At 32.7% G+C, this 14782-nt stretch overlaps 1 protein-coding gene across 6 annotated transcripts in view; it reads left to right on the top strand.

Moving 5' to 3' along the window:
* Positions 1-14782, top strand: part of COL11A1 (collagen type XI alpha 1 chain) — a 491382-nt gene that overhangs the window by 433641 nt on the left and 42959 nt on the right. For all 6 annotated transcript variants that reach the window (XM_074370060.1, XM_074370058.1, XM_074370057.1 and 3 more), the window contains 6 exons: positions 1395-1502; positions 6532-6639; positions 7584-7637; positions 8678-8731; positions 9404-9511; positions 13880-13933. In XM_074370060.1, coding sequence (XP_074226161.1) covers positions 1395-1502; positions 6532-6639; positions 7584-7637; positions 8678-8731; positions 9404-9511; positions 13880-13933 — 486 coding nt within the window. The remainder of the gene's footprint in view (positions 1-1394; positions 1503-6531; positions 6640-7583; positions 7638-8677; positions 8732-9403; positions 9512-13879; positions 13934-14782) is intronic.

The raw sequence follows: 14782 nt of genomic DNA, 5'->3' as shown, positions 1-14782 counted from the left end.
TTTCTCTTGACTAGTTCCCTGATTATGGGAACCACAGGTTCCTTATCCTTAAAACCGCCACACTACAACTGTACCATCAATTCCATGGAAGGTTTGTGAGAATAAAATGACAAAATAAATGTGAAACTGACTTGTAAATTGTAAAGCAGTACATCAGTGCCAATTGTTGTCATTATCATTGTTCTTATGTCCATAGGTATTTAGTTTTCTAGTTAATAAAAATATAAATTAGAACCAAGTCAATAATTCATATTTCTGTAATAAAATTATTTTAATTACATAAGAAGGATAATATCAGAAAATGAAGGCTAAACTATAATATTTTTAGCTTTTATAAATCATTTCTTTGAGTTTTAAAATGATGATGTTTTTATCTAGACTTCTCAATTATTAGGGAAAACTGCTAATGGTCATATTTTCTAACATTTCACATTTAGTTCAATCATGAAAGAAAATGATAAATTATAACTTGGCCACCCATCTATGAATCCAATCCAAAGACAATATTCTTGTCATTGTTCATTAAATTAAGTTGGAACTAGTAAATAGGTTATACTTGAGCTTTATGTGACTTAGCAAATGTATGTTTGCATTTCTTTTATTCCTGCTTTAAATAGTGTTTTCTTGAATTGTTGATAGGCGTAATTAATATGAAAGCAGTATCTGCACTGTTTTTTTTTAATTTTACATATTAGGCATTTTTAAAAGCAAATTAGTTGAAAATCAATGGCATCTATTTTGAAACTCAGTTGGACATACCTCATCAAATGTGAATTATCTAGTCAGTGTTCATAATATAACGCAGTGGTCCCTACAGGACTCCAAGAAAAATTTAAGGTCTTTCTGGGACAAAGTCCAAACTCTGGGATGGGGATTGTTGAACTTTATTATGTAAGAAATTATTTTTGTACTTCCATGCAATGACAATTTCTGAGCTCATTTTTTGGGACTTTGTGATTCAGCAAGTTTGAGGTGAAGTCCAGAAATCACTTTGAAAAATTCTAGTCTAGGAAGTGTATTCTGTCTATCCATAATAATACAGGGAGAAAATTGTATAGGAAAGCATTTATCGGATTTACGTCTTATATATCATTGTAAACACTTTTGAATACTTAAATGAAAAGGATAACATCTATAAAATATTGAAGATATATAATTTTGAAATATTTTCGTCTTATCAATATTTTCTAACTTTAGTATCTGTGCTTAATATTGGGGCTAGAATTTGATTTTTTAGATAGTGAATACTGTTTCTCTCTGCGATCTTAAAATTGTCTGAAAGTTACTTTTACATTATTTACTATACTATAAGATTCCACTACTACGAAAGTGATTCATAAGCCAGTGTCACTTTTTTCATCATTAATAACAAAATACCGTCTCCCCTGTACTAGGGCTCACCAGGAGAACGTGGATCAGCAGGAACAGCTGGCCCAATCGGTCTACCAGGGCGGCCAGGACCTCAGGGTCCTCCTGGTCCAGCTGGAGAGAAAGGTGCTCCTGTAAGTAATTTCAAGGAGGAAATATATTATACTGCCACCTGCGCAAGTTATTGCTTTTTATTGAAGGATATTAGCTCTTCATACTCTACTGCATTCTCTCCACATATGTGCCTGGCATATAAACACACTTCTTTTTATATTTATAATACAGAAAATTTCAAATTCAATTAAATGAGATGACATTTTCCTGCGCTTTATGAAACCCTAATACCTGTGAGGGAGTTGGATATTATTAATGTAAAAGGCTTCTGATATTGCTTTTAAAACTTAAAATTGGAGTTTTGATTAAAACTATGCTTTGCTGCTTTATATTAGAAAAGTGTGCACCTTTCACTCCTCTTGTAATACAACTTCATTTCCAATCCCTTTCATAGTCTGTAAGTGAAACCCATAGGACATGACTGCCCTTCTCATGTAATTTGAGTTTTGATCTACAGAAAATGAGATGGAAAACATCTGGCCAATTATTTTATCTTATATTTGTTGTTTAAAAGCTTATGTTTAAATAATCAAGAATCTACTCATTAGGTTTAAGTTTCATCATCATGATTTCTTCCCTAATTTTGTTTCTGCTTTTGATTAATCATATTAATTTTCTAAAATAATAAAGCCCTCTCTCATCCTCCATGGTTAAAACACCAACTCACTCAGTAAATGTATATAAAAATTGCTGACCATAGTATGCAAAAGTATGAGTTCAATAATTTTGTGTATATGTAAGTCTTGACATGTATAATCTAGTCAAAGCCTATAATCTTCAAAGTACCTTTTTATCACTAAAGCCTTAGTTCTAGCAAATTGAGTCAGATTTGGCAAGTTACTTTCCTTATCCATTGACATTATTGTTGGTGATAGTTTTAAAGTATTTCCAAATTCAAATGATTGATTCTATAGTATATTACCTTTTGGAACATTTAGAATATTAAAATAGAGCCATGTTACCTGTGGATAGAATTTTTAGGTGACAGAAAAAACACTTTTAATTACTGACAATTTTTAAAGCAATGTATTTCCAGTTTAGTAAATTTGTTGAAAATTTAGACATTATTTTCTGAGATGCTAATAGACAACTATGAAAAAAATTGTTCTTTGTCTCCCTCTTACAATTTCTGTAATTTCCAAGCAACCTCAGAAGCTAAAGATTTGTCCATAAAACTTTATAGTAAACTGTGTACTAGGCAAGGATAAAAAAGACATAGATTCAGGCCCTTTAATACAAATGCATTTAAAATTTCAGCGCACCCGTATCTTGGCACAACACAATGAACAGAGAAAAGGGATATACATTGCTTTTGATACAAATTAAGAATATATTAATTAGAGAAGTCAAGAATTCCACAAAGATAATATATTGAATGCTGAGTTTTAAAGTGGTTAAAGCCTCGATTTTATGACAAAGAAGTAAAATATTGAAACAGAGACAAGAATATGGAAAAGTACTGAAAATGATAATAAATTAATTTGGTGAGACAAAGGAGAAATTATTGACAGAAGCCCTCATAAAAGCTGAGAGTTGGGCCTGGGTTTTGTTGGTGACTGATGACACTGTGACCAAAGAAGGAAGGAAAGGAGGAAAACTTTGACCATTTGGTCTCTCTCATTTATTCCCACCACGAACAAAAACTCCGAGATGGTCATTCTATTGTTCTTTTATTCAGCAAATAGTTATTGAGAACAACTAAATGCTGGACACTGTATTAAGTAGTATTTTTGAAGGAAGGATCCATTTAGGGATGGTGGGATAAAATAGTTACAAAACTATTGGATGAAAGTACCCGTAGACCTCCATGCAATGGGAATGTTGGCTAAGATGTTAAGTGAAGCCTTTTACCTCTTCCTAAAACCAAATATAAATTATGGATCTTAACTCCTCTGATCAACTTGTGTTATAAATTGTCATATAACTATCAGCATGTGAAGGCTTGCACAAAGAGAGAGACAAGACGCGGATCTGTGAAAAGCATGTCCTTGGTCCACTTACCTACCAACCAACCTCCTTGGAAGGGAGAAAACGGAAAACAAGAGCCGTGAATATCCACATGACTTACGGCAATAACTATAACCTAACCTGTATTCCCAAATTAATCAATCTGATAAGAAACTCTGGGGGGTGGGGGTGCTGGAAAGCAGGTAAGGAAAAGAAAGCTAAAACTTCTCTAACTAACTGCACTGATAGAAATATTTTGACGGAAAGAATAATTCTTGGAAAAAAACTATTGATTGTATTAGGGAGGTACTGGATTCTTGGACTACAGATAGGAAGCTATGTTGATAATGTATTTATTTGAGAGACAACTGTAGAAATGGGGAGAAATGCAAGATCCAAAACACAATGAAGGCAATATATTAAGCATAAATGGATTAGTCAATAGTAGGTGTAGATACGAGAAAAAATTATTTACAGTTTCAAGAATGTGTGAAGATAGTTGAAGAGGGAATGATACGTGTCAGGATTGCAAATCTGGGTGTTATTTAGAATAAGAGTGTTGTAGGAACTGTACTATTGAATCCCCATTTGATGTAACATTGAGGGAAGAGAATAAACATTTGAACTCACCCTTCAGAGAAAATCATAATGGTGGGAGTGAATAATTATTGTCATCATCACCATCATCATATGTGTAAACTAGAGTTGTCATTAAAAAGATTAGCTAATAATTAGAAAATAAATGCATAAATTGGCTTTTGAATAAGGAGGGATGGATTCTCTGAACTATAATAAAAGCTGAGGGCATGGGTAGGGCTAAATATAAGAGCTTACCAAGTCAAGCTTAAGACACGGGGATGAGTAGCTGCTTTTTTTCAATTTTTAAGGTAAGATTCAGCTATTAATAGTAATGAAGGGGTAGAAGTGATGAAATAAAGACTGCTTAAGGCAGGATGGATGACTTTCCGGGAGCCCTGTAGGTTGTGGGCCAGGAGACAATGGAAGAAGAGTCTGTCATCTTGCAGGTTGGAATGAAGAGTCTAAATTTAGAGTGGGGTAGGTCAGCTGAAGGGCTTTTCCTGACTCCACACAGACCAAGGGCAGAAGAAATAAATGGCAGGTGATTCGTGGCTAGAGATTGCGTATACTGTAATGAAGGCAGATAAGAATTATTCTGTCTTACTTACAGGTAACACTCATATAAAAGAACTGGTTTTTGGCGTTCAGGCTCTCAAGGAAACCTAAGTTAAGGAGAACTATCTGAATCAGCTGATGTCTTCTAAATAGTGAAGTTCACAGCACATTTTATGAGTGTAAATAAGTTTGAGACATTGTAATATTTAATTTGAAAGAAATAAAAACTCTCCAGCGTGACATCAAGGGTGTGTGTTAAATGGTAGTTATGGTGTAATTCTGAAAAATAAGCTTTTATGAAACCCAATAAAGTAACAAATCAAAGCTAACAAGTTAACTTCGTTTTAGAGGTATTTTGTTATTTTTATTGTCATTAAGTAATTAACTAACTCAGCAAATATCCCTTAAATGGCTGCTCTGGGCCACAGGCCAGGGAGTTACAGTGGGATAAAAAAGCAGACACCGTTTCTGCCCTTACACAGTTTATTGTCTGATGGGGCGTTAGATGATAAGCAAGGAACCACTGAGCACATGTATGATTACAGGCTCTGGTCAATGATACAAAGAAGCTGGTGCATGTCAGCTTGTAACAGAGGGACCTAAGCTGGAATCAGAGCCTTTCCTTGGACAGGACGTTGATGATGGAACATGAAAGATAAGGAGGAATTAACTAGGTGAAGGGTCCTCCTGGGGGCATTCCAAGCCAAATGAACAACATGCACTCAGGCCAAGTGTCAGGAAGGGCACGGGATTGCGTTTAACTTGAAAAAAGATCAAGAGGGGTTGAAACACAGAGAGCAAAGACAAGAGGAGACTAGACGCTGCTCTGCAGGCAGTAGGAGCCAGGTAATGGCAGGCCACAGAACAGCTTGGTCTTTATCTTAGGAAGTGTCAACAAGTAAATTGACTGAAGAATGATGGTAAGATGGTCTGATTGTCTCTCTGGTCACAGCAGAGGGAATAGTTTGGAGGTAAGAACAGATGTGAGAAAGGAAGGAGGTTATTTCAGTAGTTCAGAGGAAGACCAGTAGTATTTTGGGAAGATGATAATGGTAGAGATAAAGGGAAGTAAATATATTCAAGAGATAAAACTTAGTCATCGTAAAGGGACAGGAGGTGGTGAGGGAAGCGGGGTGGGGAGCAGGGGGAAGCCAGGGTGGGAGCTAATGACCTGGATCCCCAGCTTGTCCAGCAGGAGAAGAGAGAGAACCACTGAGTGCAATCAGGCACATACCTTGTGATGAAATCTTGACATTTAGGAAATTATTTATTTAAGCTATGAAAGGTGTTTTTTTTTTTATTTTTGCCATCTTCATTGTCAGGGCACTACTTTTTAAACTACACAATATAGGTAAATTTTAAAACAGGAAGATAATGCCGTTGGCAAAAATAAACAACAGAAAAAGCTAACAGCCTTGTCATTTTGAATCAGTGGAAGCAGCAATGAACTAAAATATCAAAATCTAGAAAAAAAATCAAAATATCTGTTAAAAATAGAAAAAGCCTACACATAAAGCAGACTATAAATTTGGGCATATGAGGCAATACAGTTTATATTTTGGGGACCTAATAGCCACTGTCCAGCTATTTCAGTGGCACCACAGAAGGATAAAGGCTCAGTGACTTTTCACAAACATCAAGCATTTAATTTATCAATACATAATACTTGATTCAAAATGTGTGTTTGAAAGAGAAATTCTAAGTTGAGTCATAATTTTTTGTGTGGATCATAACTTGAGATTCATAAATTGCTAACAACAATAGTATTCTTTTTCATGAAAGAATGTAGGAATCTTTGTGTTATCATTTGCTACTGGAAAATATATTTAGGGGGAACATTAAAGCAATTTCCTTGTCAAATATGGAAGCCAGAGTATTGCTGCTATAACTGCACTTAAAAATTGTAACAAGTAGCTCATTTATAGGTTTCCTACAGCAAAGTGACGATCTGCTGGATTTTCAATGCAGGGAGAAAAAGGTCCCCAAGGCCCCGCAGGGAGAGATGGAACACAAGGCCCCGTGGGTCTCCCGGGGCCCGCTGGCCCTGCTGGCTCCCCTGGAGAAGATGGAGACAAGGTGAGGATTCTTCATTCATGTTAGTTACTATGAAAAATAACATTTTTTTCTTAAGAATCCTAGATTTAATCTTTCAAAGATTAGATGTCAGATCTAAGGATAACATTTTCAAAGTTTCATACATCTTCCTTGTGTTCAAAAGTTTTATTTTAGAGGTTGAGAATTAGTATCTATCCCATGAAATAATAAGTGGGATGTAAATAAGAAAAGGGACTATTAAGAACAACGGTGGTGAGAAAAAAATAGCAGATGCCAAAATTGCTTCTCTATTTTTAAATGTATCTATTTTTAAATGTATATGTTTCTGAAATAAATGCAAAATTAATCAATTACTCATATACATTTAGCCCACATGTCTTCGATATTGCAGAGTAAGACAGGAATGACCTGTATACATATTTGATGATCCTGTACCTCTCTATTTTTTTACTAACACATAAGTAAAATTCTGAGCTCTTGATTTTGAATGTGTAGCTGTGTTAAATGTTTGTACTTAATATATTTTCTAATATTATTGTGAAATGATATAGTGAAATTTTTTAACCAGTGCTCTGATAATGCACATTTCAGCAGTTAGAAAACTAGGAGAAAAATAAAGTACTTTTTTGATTAATATGTAATTAAATTTTTATATATACCAGTGTATTTCCATTATCAGTTTATACTGGTGATATTTCAGACAGAATTGATTTTGTGAATTAAAAATCCAGCTACAACATTCCTCAAAGTTCACCTGCGTTTTGTTTGTCTCTGTACTAATCAATACTAGAGAGCAATATTAGTCAATAGAAAATGAGTAGCAAGCTTTTCTCATTTCAACAGTGACATTAAATGTTAGCACGTGATTACATTGAAGTAAAACTTAATAAGACGATGGTGATGACAATGCAGTGGCAGGTGTGTCATACTAGAGATAAACTTTAACTCAAATCTTTCAAATACAGGGTGAAATTGGTGAACCAGGACAAAAAGGCAGCAAGGGGGACAAAGGAGAAAATGTGAGTTACCTACTTCTTCCTGAGGGGACATTTTTCATTTAACTCCTTTTACTACTAACCATAGGTATTCTTCTATAGTACTACTTACTCACCTATCCAAAGATAATGATATCAATACTACATTACATCTGTGGTAACTATTCAGTGTGAGATTCAGTCAGTTCTAATAAAACTTCTATTCAAAACGATGAGTTAGGAAATGCAATAATTTCAACCCTAAAAGATGCAGAATGAGACTAAAACACCAGCAATTTTACCCTCCATCCGTTTTGCATCATCATTTCAAATATCATATGGTTTAAAGACAAATAATGTCTTAGTGTTGTTATGAAAAGAATTTTGAACTAACCTGAAAGGGTCTCAGTTACCCCAGTGGTCCCTGAACCACCCTTCCAGAACCATTGCTTTAAGCACTCTTCCAACGTGCGGCAGTTTTAAGAAAAAGAGCAACACCGTCCAGTGACTCTTTACTGTCTGGATCTTTTATAGTTCCTGATCAGGTATTTGTGTAAAAAAAAAAAGGACAGGTGAGAAGAAATATTTATGCATGTATACCTAATATATAATGCTGTGCTCACATGTGTTTACATATGAAGAAAATTCTGAGTTTTCATATATTAGTACACTCCGTCTGTATGGAATCCCCCACATCCTGTTTTTCATTTAGAGGATAGCATATAAATGAATTTTTCATGTGCTCTTCCCAACCCATATTAAAGGAATCTGGTATTTTGAACATTTTCAAATGTGAAGCTTTGACATGATTTATATTAGCGTAGAAATCAATTTGTAAATAGCCACATTACAGATGAGTATGCTTTCAATAACTGCCAATTTAAAATTGATTGCAGGGATGCAAGTCTGAGTCTCAGGGAGTAAAATAAATAATGGCTGACTGCACTGAATGGAAAAAAGAAATTTTTTTTTCCAAAGAAGTATAGAGATGCTTAATAGATTTTGATCAACCAAATGTTCTGCACTATATAGTTGAGGCTTTTCTGGCTTCAGTTCCAAAATTACTGATTTTTATCTCACCGCAGGGTCCTCCCGGTCCCCCAGGTCTTCAAGGTCCAGTTGGTGCCCCTGGAATTGCTGTAAGTATTCCTCAATGTTCAGCACATCTAAATCCTTACTCTTCTTTGATTAAATTTATGAACTGTCACATAACCAGTTAATTTCATGTGGTAATAAGTTGGTTTGTGTGCTTAATACTGAATCAAGTTTAAATTATCTAACAGAACTAACCAAGCTGATCTTTGACTTCATTTGAAAATAGATAATAATCAGTTGAGAAGTCCTTAATTTGTAGGAAATTCTGAACATAATTTTTCCCTTATTAGATAAGCTTTTTACTTCACTTGGTATACATGAAAAAAATCAGTCATATTCCAGAATCAAAAAAATGTAAGCAAAACACCCAGGACCTACTTTATAGCACAGGAAACCATATTCATATCTTGTAATAATATATAATGGAAAAGAATCTGAAAAAGAATCTATATATATATAAAACTGAATCACTTTGCTGTATGCCTGAAACTAACACAACATTGTAAATCAACTATACTTCAATAAAAAAGAAAAAAATGTAAGCAAAACAAACAATGGTATATTTGTAGCAGATAATGGCAGTTTAACCTACTCACTTGGTTACTTATAAATAGACCAGCTTTGATTAAATTGGAAATGGCTGTTTTTTTTTTATGATGTCTTGTGTCAGAATCATGATTTTTCCAGTTTGTGATTATTTTCATTGCTCTTCTTAGGGAGGTGATGGTGAGCCAGGTCCCAGAGGTCAGCAGGGAATGTTTGGACAGAAAGGTGATGAGGGTGCCAGAGGCTTCCCAGGACCTCCTGGTCCCATAGGTCTGCAGGTAAGACATTCCCTGAATTGTGCACTCTGTCATTCCCACATCCTTGTCACATCAGGTTTTCTGGTGGATGTAAAACAAAACAGCATTCCTTTTTTCTACGTAGGAACTTGGGTACAGTGTTTAAGCATAATGACTGTTTTACTTAAACGTATATCTGAACTTTAAATGTTTTTTATCAGTTATTATGCATCAGCCTTGGTTTCTGTTTGGAGAGTTTATTTAGCCCCATCTTAGGTATAATACCACCTTTCTTCATTCCCACTGTATTTGAAAAATAAAACTACAATCTTCTTTAAGTGTGATAATTAAAAGTAAGATGTTAAAAGGGTTCTTTCATATTTCTCATAGCAGGAAAATTAGTACTGGTACTCCAGATGGCTAGCAAAAATTAAAAGCCTTTTGAGAAATAGCAAACTGTCAGTCAAAACTACCAACAGAAACTGCCAACAGCATATGTTAAACAATAGTAGGTAAAATAAACAAATTAACAGTAAATTGGTCATTTAAAATTACTTATTAAATTCAATATTATAATTTATATTTTATGAAACACATTCAGGAGAGAAAATAATAAAATTGTAAAACATTGAAAGCTAAGAAATTTTCTTTCAGAAAAATCTTGCAATTGGATTCTTAGATAAACCATTGCATAATAGTCATCTCCTGTTCTGAGTGATTTTTCCACCCTTCCATGTGGTGTGAACTCCTTCCTAGAAACTTTGAAAATATCTGGCTTTATTCTTCCACTTGCTTATTTGATACCTACTTAGTGATCCTCTAAAAAATTATAAGTTTTTGTTTTAAACGATCTTTGAGTGCCATATGATACTGGTCATGCCATACTGGCAATTTTAGAAATGGTTAAATTAAATCATCTAGTTCATTCTACTTAAAATTTTGTGAAGTTGTAGAGAAGTAAATAGAAGTTGAATTTATATAAATTTAATTTTGACCTTTATTTTCATAAGTAAAGTCATAGAATAGTGGTTTTTAACATTAAATAGCTTATGTACATATTTGTACAAATTATATTATAAAAATATAATTATAGTATCATAACAATTATTGTTACAACACTCAATGGATGTCTACCAGAGAACATATAATTTTCCACTTTTATTTTAATGTCAAAATAATTATTTTTCAATTTGGAAAATGTAAAAACTTCATTTTCATTTTTGTGTTTAACTCTTTTATACGTATTAGACAATAACAAATAAGCAATCATGAGTACTACATGTCAATATGTATGAGAAGCACACATATTTCAAAACAACAGGCATTAAAATTACATTGCCAATGGATATATTACCACTCATTTGCTGGTTTTTAGTTTAATTGGCTACTCTGAATTCTATAATGTTGTAATTTAGAAATCTAGTTCTCATGATTTAAAAAAAGATGCCTTATAGCTTATATTTACAAAATATTAAATTTAAATAGTCTCCATTTCCACAGAGTAAGAAATGTGCTCTTTGATGAAGGTGATTCAAGGAATCAGTTCACTAAAAATTGGTTATATTTTCCCACAGCTGTATCTCTTTAAATCAGGAATCTGAAAAGATGCTAATGTAATTAACATGTTCACAATCACATCTGCATCCTTTAATTGAACCTTCATGGCAGAATAGATGTTAGCAATTATAATAGACATAAATAATAATAATCTAATACATCTCGTTAAAGGACTTGATGTTTCAATTTGATGTTACTATTTGTCTGCATAGGAAAGAGACATATAGAATGAGAGTTCTTGGCCTGAATTCATTTTTTTTCATTTCATCACTTAAGTGGTAAATAATTTTAAATTGACAGACCTTAAAACAGAGTCTCTCCGTGCATAAATTACTCCCTAGGAGAAAGCTAGGACATAGAAAACTGACTAACAGTGGCGTGCTGCTTACGTTTAATTCCTGTGTCAAGAGGATTTGACTCATTAAGTTTCTATTAATTTTAATAATAAGAATATTCTGTTTTAATTTGAACTATAGTAAAACTTCATCAAAAATAAATAAGTATTTCAATGTTTTCCTATTGGGAGGTTTCTATTGGACTAATATTAGGAATAACTATATGCATAAATCAAAGGATGGCAATGCAGAACTGGGCTTGTTACAGAAATAAAACACAACTATGGACGAATATTTATGTACCATTCAATTTGGAAATCCCCAAGCAGATGTACTCAGTATTGAAAGTGGAGGAAACCTGGACAAAAGATAAGGAATGTGATTGTTAATTTATTTAGTGTCTATAAGAACTTAATAATACTTAAGTTCTAAAGCATACTGTTAAAGGAAATGAACTTGAAATATTTATTTCATCTGTGTTAAATCTACTTGCCTGTTTAAGAATTTAAGTTCATGTGCTGCATCAATGAATTAGAATCTCTTAGATTTTGGATCTTGGAGTCTAAAAGTTTAGCAATTCCTTTCAGATAATTTTTAGGCAGGCTAAAATCTGATACACTGCCTGGCTATTTCCTCCCAGCAACTTCTCTAGTAATTCTAGAAATTAGCATCAGATGATGATAACTATTTGGAAATTACACATGACAGGCTATTTTCCTGGACATCTAACTGCCATATGGGAAAAAAATAAATGAAATTCTGGTATATGTTGTCCATCATAAATCAGTAATAAATAATCCTTATAAAGATGAATAGATGGAACTTTTTTAAATTTCACAAATATACTCAGTAAAGTTCGCTCTCCCCAAACTGAGAATCATATGAAATTGGTAAAAACAAAACAATTTAGTGGGTTATTACCAGCATTTAAAAAATGAAATACAACAGGATAAGTTAAAACAGAATAAAAATATCAAAGTTCATCATTTACCTGTTAAAGGTAAGTATTACCTTCTGAAACTCATGGTTCAGCTATTTTGCATGTGCATGTTTACTAGGTAAGATGTAAAATATATTTATCACTATGGGTCTTGGTCAAATAATTTGCAGCCACAATGTTTAGGGCCAACTCAATAATTTTACTAAAATACCAGTAGAAATGTAGCACTTTTGTATTGTGTATTTTTTATTTCTTATATAGATATCTGAAATACTATTACACAAACATTAAAATATGTATAAAATGTATGATTTATATAGGTAATAACACTAAAAATATTTTAAAATTAAAACAATCCATAATTCGACCATATTAAAACCTATTACCAATTTATTATTTCTGTCCAATAATCATACCTATTTTAATACATTTTTTACAGTTAAATTTATAGTATGAACATTCATTTCTGTTTGTATTTTATTATTTATCATATATACTATTCATATTTAAAGTATTAGTATCATAATTGTAGTTATTATATTCCATTAGTTTATATAACCAAATTTATGTTTTCTGATTAAACATCTGGAATAATGCAGGATTTTGACTATCATAGCTAGTGTTACAAGAAGCATTTTATTGCATGTAGCTTTTCCTGTTGATTTTTCTTAGAATTCATTTATTCATCATTAGTTCAACATTTTATTAAAATCCCAGTTTTTACTTGGCCTTCTGTTAGTTGTTTAAGGTAAAAAATTGGCATGAACAAGTGGTATAATTGCGGTTTTAAGTGTGCAATTCAATCAAGTATATATAAAGTATTGTGATATAAAAGAGGAAATATAAGCAGCTCTGCACAGGGAAACTAGTCAGGAAGATCAAGAGGAAGTAAAATAATTTTTCCATGAAGGCATAACCAAGGAAAATGTAAGTGCAGCTACTCTGAGTTTATTTGGTAGCACAGAACTTCTAAAACAATTACACTGCAGATGAATAGAAAGGAAATGGATTTGAGAGAATAAAGGAAGTTAAGGTATCGGGTCTCATGACCTTATGGGTTTTTAACATTCAGAAGTGGAATTCACAGCTCAAGAATTCAGGAGATATTTGTAACCCTGGACATATATTGGATGGAATATTTATTTTTGAAAGAGTTTTTGTCAAACTGTACCTAACTGTAAAGTCCTCACCTGGATAAGGTGTTCTAAAATAACTTTGGACAAGATTTTTCAGAAAAAGTTTTACAATGGTAGTTCTACTTACTACTCATAAAATATGAAGCAGTGATTAGGCATTTATAAATTCCAAAACCGAATTATGCACTTAGTTCTTGCAACTGAAATCAACCAGTAGTATTATACAAAGAATAAAATTTATTTGTGAATGTAGATGTGAGATTCCCTAATCTGTAGTCAATATTTGCATTATAAGTATTTTGATAAATGACAGTCTGTGAATCCTAATTTCCATGTTTTTATTTAACTTTGTATTTAATTTTTAGTTTTACATTAGAAATTGGCCATTTAAAAAATATATATATAAATGACTTTTATTGTTCTTTTGTTACATTTTCTTTAGGGTCTGCCAGGCCCACCTGGTGAAAAAGGTGAAAATGGGGATGTTGGCCCCATGGTAAGTTTTCTGTCTTTTGGAATTGCTGTATATTGTAAATTTCCACACTACTGATATCTTTCTTAAGGTTTATCAATATGAACAATGTAGTCCTAAAGGCTATGACTTTTCAGATTGAAGCCTCCCTGTTCCTGACCCAGACCTGCATCTGCAACTATTGGAATCTCTCTCACCATCTCAAATATTTCTCTATCTTTTCTCTTTCTCACTTTAGAATAGTGTTATGTTTATATACATGGCATTATTTGGTTGATATATTGTTATTTATTTTTATTGCGTGTACATTGTTGAGGTGTATATAAACCGCCACACTTCAGTTACTTATTAGTCTTTAGCTCTGGAATTGGACATGAAACAGGTAAACATTAAATAATAGTTACCCAGGATCTGGCTAATTAGCGAATGTTAACACAGTAATAAAAATTAATTGTACTTTGAAACAAATTCTTAATTTAATAAGGAATTCTGTCTTAATCAGAATGCTATGACATAAAAATTTGCATTTATTGATTCCCCTTTCTGCTCCAAGTTTAAGTCTAATATTTCAACTGAAAATCTGAAATACATGTGTTTGTTGATTAAGCACTACTTTGAACAGGAAACAGTTAATCAAGGTCATTGAAATCCATAATGAAATATAATAAATAAATTTCCTAATTGTTCTTTCCCTTCAGTAAACATTGCTTCCAACTTTTGCTTCCTTCAGAATACATATTTTGATATTTTTATACTTGCATGTTAGATTTTATTTTCTGCAAATAAGCAATTATTCTTATCATTACAATAAACTTAAAAATAGGGAACATAATGATTATTGCTGATTCAGATAACTCATAAATACCCCAACAG

The sequence above is a fragment of the Camelus bactrianus genome, chromosome 9 (genome assembly GCF_048773025.1).
Source record: "Camelus bactrianus isolate YW-2024 breed Bactrian camel chromosome 9, ASM4877302v1, whole genome shotgun sequence".
In the NCBI taxonomy this organism is placed as follows: Eukaryota; Metazoa; Chordata; class Mammalia; order Artiodactyla; family Camelidae; genus Camelus; species Camelus bactrianus.
The sequence above is the reverse complement of the archived record's forward strand: the minus strand, read 5'-3'. Positions and strand labels throughout refer to the sequence as shown.